Here is an 11477-nt window from a genome sequence, read left to right as displayed (position 1 = left end):
TAGGTGGTACCACAATGCAAATAATAATAAAGGGATATTTTGAGTTTAATGGACCTTGCCATTAGGGGAAAAAACAAAGTTAGGGGTGTAAAATTATGGGCCTTCAAAATATGATTGTATAATTTATATACACACACCTCTTCCTCTGTGCTTCAAGAAATACTCATACAGCTCTGATTTAGAATGGCTTTGGGAGAAACATTGGCCTTCAACCTGCAAATGAATCCATACAGGCAGACCTCTGCACCCCGGAGCAGTGTCTTTGAAGTCAGTGGGACCATTTACACATCAATGGGACCATTTACATGTTTAAAGTTAAGTCTTTGCAGGATCTGGGTTTTAGATTACAAGCTCTTTGGGCAGGGACTGTCACTATGTATTTGCATAGCACAAGGGGGGCTTGGAGCTGTTTGGAGCATTACACACAATAAATGAATAATAACAAATAGTAATTATTTGGGTATGAAAACCACTGTAACAGATAAGCACTCGTATACAGCAATCTTAATTTTCCTTGAAGCAATCCATTGTGGCGGATTTCAGGTTACAGAAGTTTATTTGTCATAGCCTGGTATGCTGTCTGTCCAAGTTCACCATGTATTTACTATCCCTTCCATAACTATCACCCTAGGACAATGCCATATTTACATAACATTGGCATTGAAATTTACATGTATGTGGTATATAGTAAGATATCACTATACAGAACTTAAATTATTTGAAAAGGCTTCCATCCTACCCCTCCATAATTATCTTTTTGTAGAATCACTTTCTACAAATCTTCTGTTGTTTAAATAGACATGGTTTATCAGCTAAAAAGATGAGGTCCTGTTTCTTAAGGTTGCTTTCCGAACTGGGACTGATCCAAGGACCACTGAAGTCATTGGACTTTTTACGTTGACTTTCTCTGGGCATTGGATTGAGACCGTTGTCTACAAGCTACACAGTAACCCTAACAATTACATTGTTAAACAGAGCATTAAGTAATGTACTGATTTTAGAAACGAATATTTCCTTCATAGCATTTTTGCCTCCAAGTATGTTATCACTGTCCTCAATTTTCAATGATTAATTATAGGGAAATATCCTACAATCAATTCAGCTGTCTGAGGGAAGGTTAATTCTAATTTGTCACCAACTGTGAGCTTTCCTCAATAAGTTCTTCGGCATTCATATGTCCCCCAGACTGGACTCCCATCTTCTTTTGCCCAAGAGGAGTTGTCATGAAGGGAGGTTGTATCTAAGGGTTCCTCTGATGAGAGGGGGAGAGTCTTGGGAGGTAGGTCATTCGTTACAGCCGTAAATGGTGAAAAGGAATAGGATGAGGTGGCAGGGTAACTGGGTACGTAGTGGACATCTTCAAAAGCATGCAAAGGGTAGGACTGGGCTCCTGGGATGGCAGAACTCCAGCTCGAGCTTCTATACTGGGAAGTGCTTCCAGTCTCGTGAGAGGTGAGGCAGTTGGTAGTTGTGAGCAAGGTTTGTAGGGAATCTGAGCACACGGCATCTGATTGGTTGAGGCTGTCAGGCATGGCCTGCTCCCAGGAGTCTCTCTGTTGGAAAGAGGGTGAGGGAGATCTTTGAGAATAATGCCATGTTCCAGAGCAAAAAGACAAATATGTAATCTACTGGGTCTTCTAGCTTCCGAGTTTACCAAGCTAAGCTATTCCTGCTTTCTAACCTAGGCCCCACACAGTGAGCTCTGTGTTGCCCTGCAACATTAGCAGAGTGTGTAAAAAGTGATTAAGGAAAACAGAGCCAGAATTTATGGCACGAGTAAACTACACTGAACCCAGTTCCAGATCAGACATGATTGTCTTAGGCACTGATCCAGCAAAGCACTTTAACTGTAAGCCCACGAGTAGTCCCAGTGAAGTCAATTGGAATTAAGCATATCCATAAGTGCTCAGCTGGATCAGGGCCTTAGTTATCATTCCAGTGGGGGTCTGAAGAGGGAGGGTGGAGCATACAGATACATGCCATGCCGGCGCTGTGGGTGTGGGAATGAGCTTGGTTCTTGCTCCTTGAAGTGGTAGGGGCAGGAGAACCTTGTGACACTTCCAATCAACTCTCCTCCCACAAGCAGAACTGACAGGTCCCAATGGGACAGCCAGGGAGGCATCGCTAGGCAGCAGGAGACAGGAACACAGCAGCCTAGGAACGGTCATAATGGATCAGCCCAAGGCTCCATCTGCTCTAGTATCAGGCGTCCAGATGTGGTACACCCTCTGCACAATCCAAGCCACCATTTAACCCTGGATACCACATTCAAATCAGTACACAGACTCACTATTAAGAAATGTGCTGAATCACTGGGGAAGGGCGGCAGGAGCGGGGGCAGCGAGGAGGTGCTGAAAAGGGAGCTAGTGCTGGGTGTTACAGCAGCAGCACGATAGTCCTCGGTGAAGTAGGGGTCCAGTAGCGGCGGGTACCCTTGAACGGCAGAGGAGTCACATGGAAAGGACTTTGCCCCCAGGGATGAAGCATAAACATCATTTGAAAGCGGCTTAGTGTTGTGGAAATCCAAATCAGACATGAATGGTCTCCGAACTCCATAGTAACCAGACATGGCCATGGAGCCTGCTGGCGAGAAAGATGGAAGTCATACCAATGAAAGGTCATGTCAAAGTCACCATCCACTGAGTCAAAATTCATTGGGCAAATCAACAGAGCTGAAACCCACAGAACTCTCCCCTCCATCTGTAACAAACATCTGCCCACTTCCCAGGGCCGGAGAGAATCCTGTTGTTAAACAAGTGTCCCCACACGGCAGGTTTTTACTCCCATGGTCATTACAGGGCCCTTGGTTGTTGTTTTTTTTGGGTTTTTTTTGCCTTCCTCTGTAGCATGGGGCACGGATCACAAGCTAGGATCTTCTCGGAAGATCTCACCTAATCATTTCCCTACCATTGCAGGGGGCTCAGGCATTGATCACACCTCAGTTTCTCCTGTTCTCTGCTTGTGGCACACACCAGTTTAGTCTCCTAGGACTGAAATGCTTTAGTTTATCCCGAATTATGGGATTCAATATGGTGGTAACTGAGTGAAATTTAACGGCCTGCAATATACAGGAGGTCAGACTAGATTATCTAATTGTCCCTTCTGGCCTTAAACTCTATAAAATTACAAAATTATCAACCCAAATCACAGCATGGCCTTCCCCTTTCTCTCAGTCTTGGGGTGTGTTGTACCAGAACTTGACAAACTCTCTTTATTGAAAATCCAGAAACCCATCTCCCATAGACTCAGGTACGCCCAATTCAGGTACCAGTTAAACCTCAGCAAACCCAGCATTGTCTGATTCAGCAAAGCACAAACGTATGTGTTTAGGTCAATGTCTGTTCAGCAAAGTAAATCACGTTTTGCTAAATTGTGGCCTTTGTTGGGATGCTCTGCACTGAACTGCTCTGCCCATGGGCTGGGGACCAGCTGTTTTGGCCTCTGCCCTTCCCCTACTTTTCCTCCCTTTCTGTTCCCCTCTCATACCTTGTGTGTGGGAGATGGGGGGTTAACCATCTGCCTCCCAGCTCCCATCCATCCATCCATCTACTATGCCCTCCTGAAATGAACCATACCAGCTTTTGCACTCTATCCCAATGGGAAACCGCGATTTCTACTACAATGTGGAGCTGTGTGAGGCTGTACATTAGCGGCAACCCCATGTCCACTCTCAGGAGGCATCTCTCAGCAGCACTGCTGGCTCCTCCTGGGCCATTAGCACTAGGGAAGTATCTCCCTTAGGCAGATATGCTTTCGTCTCTGCTTGTGTAATAACATGTGCAGAGTACATGCCAGCATTGTTCTTCATATTACAATAGCACCTAGAGATCCCAGCTGAGATCAGAGCCCCATTGTGCTAGGCACCATACAAATGTAAGAACGGCCATTCTGGGTAAGGCCAATGGTCCATCTAGCCCAGTATCCTGTCTTCCACCAATGGCCAATGCCACTGAGAGTGAGAGACAGCTGCTGCCCCAAAGAGCTTGCAGTGTAACTAGAAAAGATGGATAAAGGAAGTAGTCTTGTCCCCATTTTACAGAAGGGAAACTGAGGCACAGAGCAATTTAAGTGATTTGTCTAAGGTCATATAAGGAGTTGAATACAGACAGAAACTGAGCCTCGTTCTCCGAGTTCCAACTCAGTGCCTTAATTTCAAGACTGTCCTTCCCCTCTTGGAGTTGGTTCACCTTGTCTCCCTTCCCTTGGAACTTCAGGGAAGGGATTGAATGTCATTAGGATACTTCTGAGTTAATCCTTCGGTGATTCTCCTCTCTGAGTGGTGGGTGGCACCACTACAGATCTTCGTGGTAGTATTTTCAAGGCCCTTCACAGGAAGAATGAGATGGAAATGGCACTGGATTGCCGACACTAAAGTCATGTATGATTTAGTGAAAATACTCACCTGACATTTGGACAAATGGAGACGGAGGGGTGTTGGCACTGCCCTAAAAAATAAAGAGACATTGAAAGTGTTTTCTTCTGCAAGCCAGAGCGTAAATGTGTAGCTTGGAAGTGGGTTTTGCATCATTTCAATGTAGTTTTGGAATCTCACTGAAGCTACGAATAAGAAGCAATTAGGCACAAGATTGCAAGCTCTGGAGAGAGAAAGTATTAGTAGATGGAGGCTAGGAAGAGATTTCAGAGCACTCAGACAAATGCTGATAATGGCAGGAAAATCAAGATAACAGGGCTTGACGCTCATTTACATTAAAGTTCCTTTACACAGTCAGCATGGTGTAAAGTGGCCTTCATGTGAGAGTCAGCCCCAAACGATTCAATGTCCAGGATCCTCTGTGTTAAAACTTGTGCCTGATACTCCATAGCCCTGCACCATCGCAGTCATATATACCAGTGGAAAGGGGGGTGTAAATTGTTTTGTTCTGATTTGTAGCATTTCACACCTACTCTGCACAGGTGTAAATTACTCTATGTGGGCAGTACAAAGGAAAGCCAAGCTCTATATCTGTACCACACTGGCAAAGTGTATGTCATGTCCCCCTCTAGTGGCTGGTCTGCTAGTGGATAACAACCAACTGCTGCTACCAGCGAATGGAATTGCTCATTTAGCTCAAGGAATCGAGGTCTGTTGTATCAATTTAAATGGAATAAAGGAGCCTAAAAAGTCAAAGTTGTTAACATGCCCCAATTACAGTCCAACATTAAACAGTTTTAAACAAGGTTCAGGATTTAGCTGGAGCTGGTGGAGGTAGCAGCGTCATCTGGGCCATCTGTGGCCCAGTCTGGGCAATTTGATGATGATGATGGGCATCCTCAGGATCAGGATGATGTAGGGCCAGGGTCCCAGAAGACGGTGGGGGGTGGCAGCCATAATGTCGAAGCTCACACCAGTTGCTAATATTTTCTCCCTGAAGTCTTTCTTTAAGGACTCCAAAGGGGAGTGATGGGCAGAATAGTCTGTCCTGTCATTATTTTGTCCATCAATAGACCTAATTTCTGGCACACCAATTATGGTTCATTGATCTTTTGGTCTGATGTTGTCTCGTTTACCAAGCATGATCTTAAAACAGTCCTTGAATTATATCAGGAGGCCTTTCTGTTTGCACTAATTCAGTCTGTCTCCCTTTTGTAACTTTTCCCATCAACTTTTATTATTAATGGTTATTGTGACACTTTATGAACTTTCACTCGCTTCTCGCAGCTGAGCTCACAATTCAGGCAAATTTGTAGGATCAGTTATCCCAACAGATCTGTGCTTTGGGACTAAGGGTCTGGAGTTCAAACCCCACTGATGATCTCTGAAGGTGAGTCATTGCACATGCACGAGGTGGTGTTGTCCTGCACAAAGAATAGGGGGGAATATTTATGGATTTGTAGCAGAGTTTCAGTTGCGTATTCTAATCACACACTCCTTCTATAGAAGTCATTAACAGATCAGCCATCTATAGTGCTTGCAATGTGAGCCTGGTCATTTTCCCACAGTTTTATTGCTTCACCTGAGGCAGAATTAAAAGGCACCAATATCAGCAAATGGAAGTAAAGGGGTGGTGGTGATGGAGGGAGGGGTATAAGTTATGGCAGATTGATCAATGAACATTAGGCTGTGAAAAGCATTTATGACATGATAGTCCTGATACTGTAATTGGATCCACACGGATGAATTCTTACACCTGTGCAGAGTCCCAGTGGGGTTCCATACGAGTGCAGGGATCATCCCACAGGGATCTGACTACAGGACTGGGGCCTATGTGTGCATGAATTCAGTTAAAAACAACCAAGGTAGCAGTCTGTTAACCATGTAACTATCCAATTAACGCAGGCCTGCGTGCTCCCCTCCTGCAGAAAAGTGAGCAGAGGAGAACAAATGGGGGGCAGAGCTCTGTGCATTGCAGCCAGGAGCTCCCCTGCAGCTCCAGTCACAGAGCATGGGATGACTTAAGTGGGGGCGGAGAATCTGACTCATGAACTGGGTGCTCACATGCAGGGCCAATGCTTCTTTTTAAATACATGTTTTAGTTTTTCAAAGAACAGGTAAAATATTGATGCAAATGCATTCTAGAATGCAAAAGTTTTGCAACAGTTAAATTTTATTTTTCACTAAAAATTGTTTGTTTGTTTGTTATGCTGGCCATGAGTTTTCGCTTAACGTAGAAAGCAAAACACTGAATACCAGTTTTATCATCCAGCTGAGACATTTAGCCATTCTATTAATATTGTGCTCTGAATCACTATGCATCACTTTGCTCCAGGAGGATCTCGCCTCCTTGGCATCCCAATTCAAATTCCTATTAGCAGTAAATATACCTTGCTTAGAGTCATTTCTACTGTCATTTCTATGAGTTTAGGAAGCTGCATTTTCTTAGTCTTGAGTTTCCATAAAATATGGCCCAAATGAGAATTATTTGACCCATGCTCCAGGTATCCCTAAACCTCTAACTGCCAGAAGCTGGGACTGGATGATGAGATGGATCACTCGACATCCCTGTTCTGTTCATTCCTTCTGTAGCATTTGGCACTGTCCACTGTCAGGAGACTGGCTACTGGGCTAGCTGGACCATTGGTCTGACAGAGTTCTCCATTCACTTCTCCAAGATGCTGAACTGGGCCACCTGCTTGGACCCTCTTTGCAAATGAAATGAGTGGCACCTCTGAACACCTAACTCCTACTCCTTCAGCGCAGCTGGAACACAATGTTAAAAATATATCACCTGGCACTTGAAGTTCAGCGGAGGTCAAGCAAGCCCTGAATAATATTTCATGCCTCCGCCCTCCGTTTCAGATTACCTCCAGCGCATCATACAAATGCTGCTACTACAACTGCGTGAGCAGGTTTCTGCATAACCTGGAACCTGCAGCTTTCTCTATATGGAAAAGCTCAGATGCCCGTCGCTGTGAGCACTGAAACCAATATTTTGTGCTGAGGTCTTTCTCCAAACTTCTAAACCCTATTTGAAAACAAAACAAAACAACCCCACCAAGAGAGATTTTTAACTATTCCACTGCTTTTGACCCTGTAAGGTGGTACAGTATACAATTTCCAGTTTGCATAGAGCAAACAGGAGGTTCCTGCCATGCCAGGCAACCAAATTTAGAGGTTTATATTTGAATTAAATTTGCCAGTGTTAAGACTTCCTTTAGCTAACATGGTAAGTTCACAGCTGCCTATGGGCTCCCTCATGAAAATGAGCTCATTCGAACTAATAGGTGACCCAGTCTGCAAAGATAAGAGGTTTGAGGAAAGAGTAACCCACTGGCAGGACTGCCCAGGCAGTTTTATGGGGGAGTATTTTACAGAATTTAGACAACTTGTTCACAGCTGCTTTGGGGAATATACTGAAAACAGAGAAAAGAAGTGAATCAGCTCTTTTTTTCCCTTTTACTGCTCCTAACTAGTCAATCTGGGGTGTTTCTCATTTTAGATATAAAATACTTTAAATCACAAAGTAAAAGCAATGGCTAGGATGTCAGAAAGAGAGAAATGATTTTAGCTCTGTCAGTATTTGAGGGGCCTGACTTCTGTCCCTTTAAAGGGTCTGGATTTTCACTAAGTGCTGAGCACCCACCTGTGAAAATCAGCTTCCCTAAGGGGGGGTCTGGCTGGGCACCCCAGATCACTAGCCACTTGTGAAAATCCTGGCCAGTGAATCCTGATGAGCTTTGTCAAAGAGAGCGCACTATATTATATCAGGTTAGAACTTGACCATGCAAATCTTATTCAGACATCCCTCTCTCTGCATGTACGTACCCTGAGTAATCTTTCTCTAGGATATAAAACCTCCTGCTACAGGCTTAAACCAACATCGAGCTATTGAGGGCAGAGGCAGAAACTTTCCATGGGGTCAGGTTATCTTATAACTGCAGGGTTTCTGGCACCTTCCTCTAAAGCAGCTGGTACCAGCCACTGCAGGAGACAGGGTGGAGCCCTGGTCTGATTCAGCCTAGCAATTCTAGAGAGACCAGCATCAGTTTCAGGGGAGTTCTAGCCCAGAAAATGAGGGATACCTTTCCATCAGACTGGGAAAGAGGCAGTAACAGGTAGGGGAGAAATGCAGCTGCTGTAGAGACAGCGCTTGGAAGGAACTAAGGGCCAGCCAGGGGTTGGGAGAAAAAAGAGCCAAGAGGCAGAGAGACGCAGGGATAGTTGTAATTTTGTGACTCTTAACTGCACCCTGCTCCTCTACTGCGTTGCATGGACCAAGACACCAATCGCATGGGGCTAGGACAAGCATGTCTGAGTCACTAGTCAGCAAATGCACACAGGCACTCTTCTAATTACAGCCTAGCCTTCAGCACCAAGCTAGGTGCTATTAAACATACACGTTTGCCTCAAAACTCTCTCGTACTGCTGCCAATTTAGCAGTAAACCCTGGCCACTAGCTGAAGTCTTGTGTTCTCTCTTCCAGTTCAACAGGTGCCTGACTCTGGATGGTATGTATTTTTTGGCAGGCAGGAAACTTTTTTGTAATCCGAGAGAGCAAGAGAGAGTTCCAGGTTTACTGAGTTCTTGCATTTTAAACAATGCAGTCAAGTTTTATGATGCAAACAGCAGTCTGCCAGAAACTCCTTTAACTCGTGTGATAGCACTCCCTTTTTTTGGACCATAGGACCCAGGTTCAAAACCAGCCGATACCCCATGGTAAGGTTTGTTACCAGGAATGCAACCAGAATTTTGCTAAGGAGGGGGCCCAAGTTACTTATCTGGCCGCTTCAAATCTGAGTAGCATTGCGACCCCATGTCCCAAGTCACAACGCCACTCATGCAAATTTGGGCTAGCCTCCCCTCCATCATGACGGGGTGGACAGGCCAAATTTGAGTCAGATGTGTTGCAATCCAGTGTATGGAGCCACAACACCACTAACTTAATTTTGACCAAGGCTGCCCATCCATCATCTGGTATGGGGCCAAGGTGGGGGCCTGGGGCCCCAGATTTCCCCTCGTTTCACCCTTATTTTACATTTTCACTAATAAAATGACTGTTTTGCCCTCTTGTACATAAGAAATAGAAATAAAAAATGTTTCTACACTAATAAACAAGCACTTTGAAATTTAAGGTAAGAGAGACTTCTGCTAAGCTTTGAATCAGTTGCTTTAAACTGCCCTGGGCCATCATTAGACCATCACCGCAAGTAGTTTAAAATTTAAAAATGCCATTTTACAAAGGCATTTGAGTAAACTCTGCAAATGCGCTTAGTGGGCTGGACACTCAAACATTCAGCATGAGCATTAGGAACTGTAATACACTGAGAATATTCAGCATGCTGATACCCTCTTTTACTTTTCTACCTGCTTGGGCTGGAGATCTCACCTCTATTCATTCATTCCTATGATCTAGATTGAAAAGAAACTCCACACCAACATGCCCAACCAAAGCTCAGGGTGCCCTTTTACTTCAGTAAAACAATTGGACTGGCGTTACAAAACAGTCCAAAGCAGCACCGCTGATTCCCACCTGGCCCTCTTATTAGTTAAGTGCCAGTCATGTGCCTTATACAGTTTAATACCCCCCTTCCTCCCAGGCAGAAATTCCGTACCACTCTCCCCTGCCTCCGCCCTGCATCAATGGCAGCTTTGCGGAGTGCTTGGGAGCTCAGCAAATGTGGGCTATGTCAGACCTTGTGGGGTCAGGACAGAGGTCCCAGGGAAAGGGACTCTGATAGAGAAAGTGTTGACTTTTATATGGTGTAGGGGCCTGGGCTTATCCTCTCTAGGGCAGTATCCTGTGGAGAGAGGGGGTCTCTTGGGGTAGGTGGGCTTAGTACATATTAGTCTTCTGGTCTCTAATGTAAAACACCTTGGAATATTGGCATACGTGAGCCCTGCAGATTTTTTTATTTTTATAGTTAAAAATCCCTGTTTGAACTGTAATTCCATATGCTGCAGATTGTCTCAGCAGATTGATCTTATTGACTGCTCCAGAGAGCTGGCAAATAGCACCAATTGCTTAACTTGGTTTTGGATGTTAACTCCTCTTGGAATGGGCATTGTAGCATATTCTCCCTGGCAATTAATCAGAACAGACACTGACATATTTGCCTGGGCTTAAACTTTGGATTTCATTCTGCATTTCCTTATCAGGTGGTGAGTGGCTCAGATTATTTTAAACTCATTCATCTATTTCCTCCCTGCATTATTTCTTTTCAGCACTGCAGGATTATGATAACTGTATCTTTCACACAGCAGGAGTTGGTATAGATCAGTGAGTCTGTTTAACATCACCAGGGCTAGAGTTTGTAAAGCCATTAATAATCGTGGTATGGGCCCTGTTCTCCAATGATTTACATTACTAGGCAATGCTTCCTGTGAGCTGCGAAAGAAAGTGCATAGAGCACTGCTGCTGTTTCAGTTTACCATCATTATTCAGCAACATGGCTCGCTTGCATTATGAAACAAGCCACGCTCCATCCACTGAGGGGAGAGCGGAGTGTGTGGCAGGGGAGGGGGGAGGGGGAGGAGGATCCTGCGCAAACAATAAACAGACAGACCTTGGTTATGCAACGGCATCTACATGGGATGATCCTGATTTCAGCAGATCCAACCACATGGATCCAGTTGCAGGATCGGGGCCTAATTCAATAACAATAATAGTGATGCTTTCTCCTGCACAGGATCTGGTTGTCCTGCTAACGAGGCAGGTCAGCTCACTGTTCATAAAACCCTCAGCAGAACTTAACAAAGCTGCAAGGCCCTTCTCGCCCCTAGTGGAGCTGGTCAAAAATGCCAATTGTTTCTTGCAAGAAATTTTAAAAAGTGTGATGGAGGGAGTTGGTTTTTTTCCTTCCCTAAATTTCTCATGAATTTGTTTTTTCACTGCAAAAATACCCAGAACTGTTTTTCAGATTGAACACTTTAAATTTTTATCTGATTTTTTTTTCTTGGGGGTTTGTTGAAAAACCAGAAAATTTCAACTAAAATATACAATTTCAGTGCATTTTTTTTCCATTTAAAACATTTTGATGAAACAACTTCAGCTAGCTCTTGTATTTAGCAAATCTCTGCTAGAGGGTCTGTCCTTTGTGGA

General features: G+C 44.4%; 1 protein-coding gene across 2 annotated transcripts in view; it reads right to left on the bottom strand.

Moving 5' to 3' along the window:
* Nucleotides 1–485: 485 nt before the first annotated feature.
* The window catches only part of POU2AF2 (POU class 2 homeobox associating factor 2), a 29715-nt gene continuing 18723 nt past the window's right edge, over nucleotides 486–11477 (bottom strand). The window contains exons 3-5 of one of the 2 annotated variants that reach the window (XM_073320699.1): nucleotides 4403–4445; nucleotides 2291–2583; nucleotides 486–1553 (exon numbers count right to left, since the gene is read on the bottom strand). In XM_073320699.1, the coding sequence (XP_073176800.1) occupies nucleotides 1152–1553; nucleotides 2291–2583; nucleotides 4403–4409 (702 nt within the window). In that variant the 5' untranslated portion in view covers nucleotides 4410–4445 and the 3' untranslated portion in view covers nucleotides 486–1151. The remainder of the gene's footprint in view (nucleotides 1554–2290; nucleotides 2584–4402; nucleotides 4446–11477) is intronic. The other variant, XM_073320696.2, reaches the window with a different exon arrangement.

Source organism: Lepidochelys kempii, chromosome 22 (assembly GCF_965140285.1).
Source record: "Lepidochelys kempii isolate rLepKem1 chromosome 22, rLepKem1.hap1, whole genome shotgun sequence".
Classification (NCBI taxonomy): domain Eukaryota; kingdom Metazoa; phylum Chordata; order Testudines; family Cheloniidae; genus Lepidochelys; species Lepidochelys kempii.
Note: the sequence above shows the minus strand (reverse complement) of the source record. Positions and strands in the feature narration are given on the sequence as shown.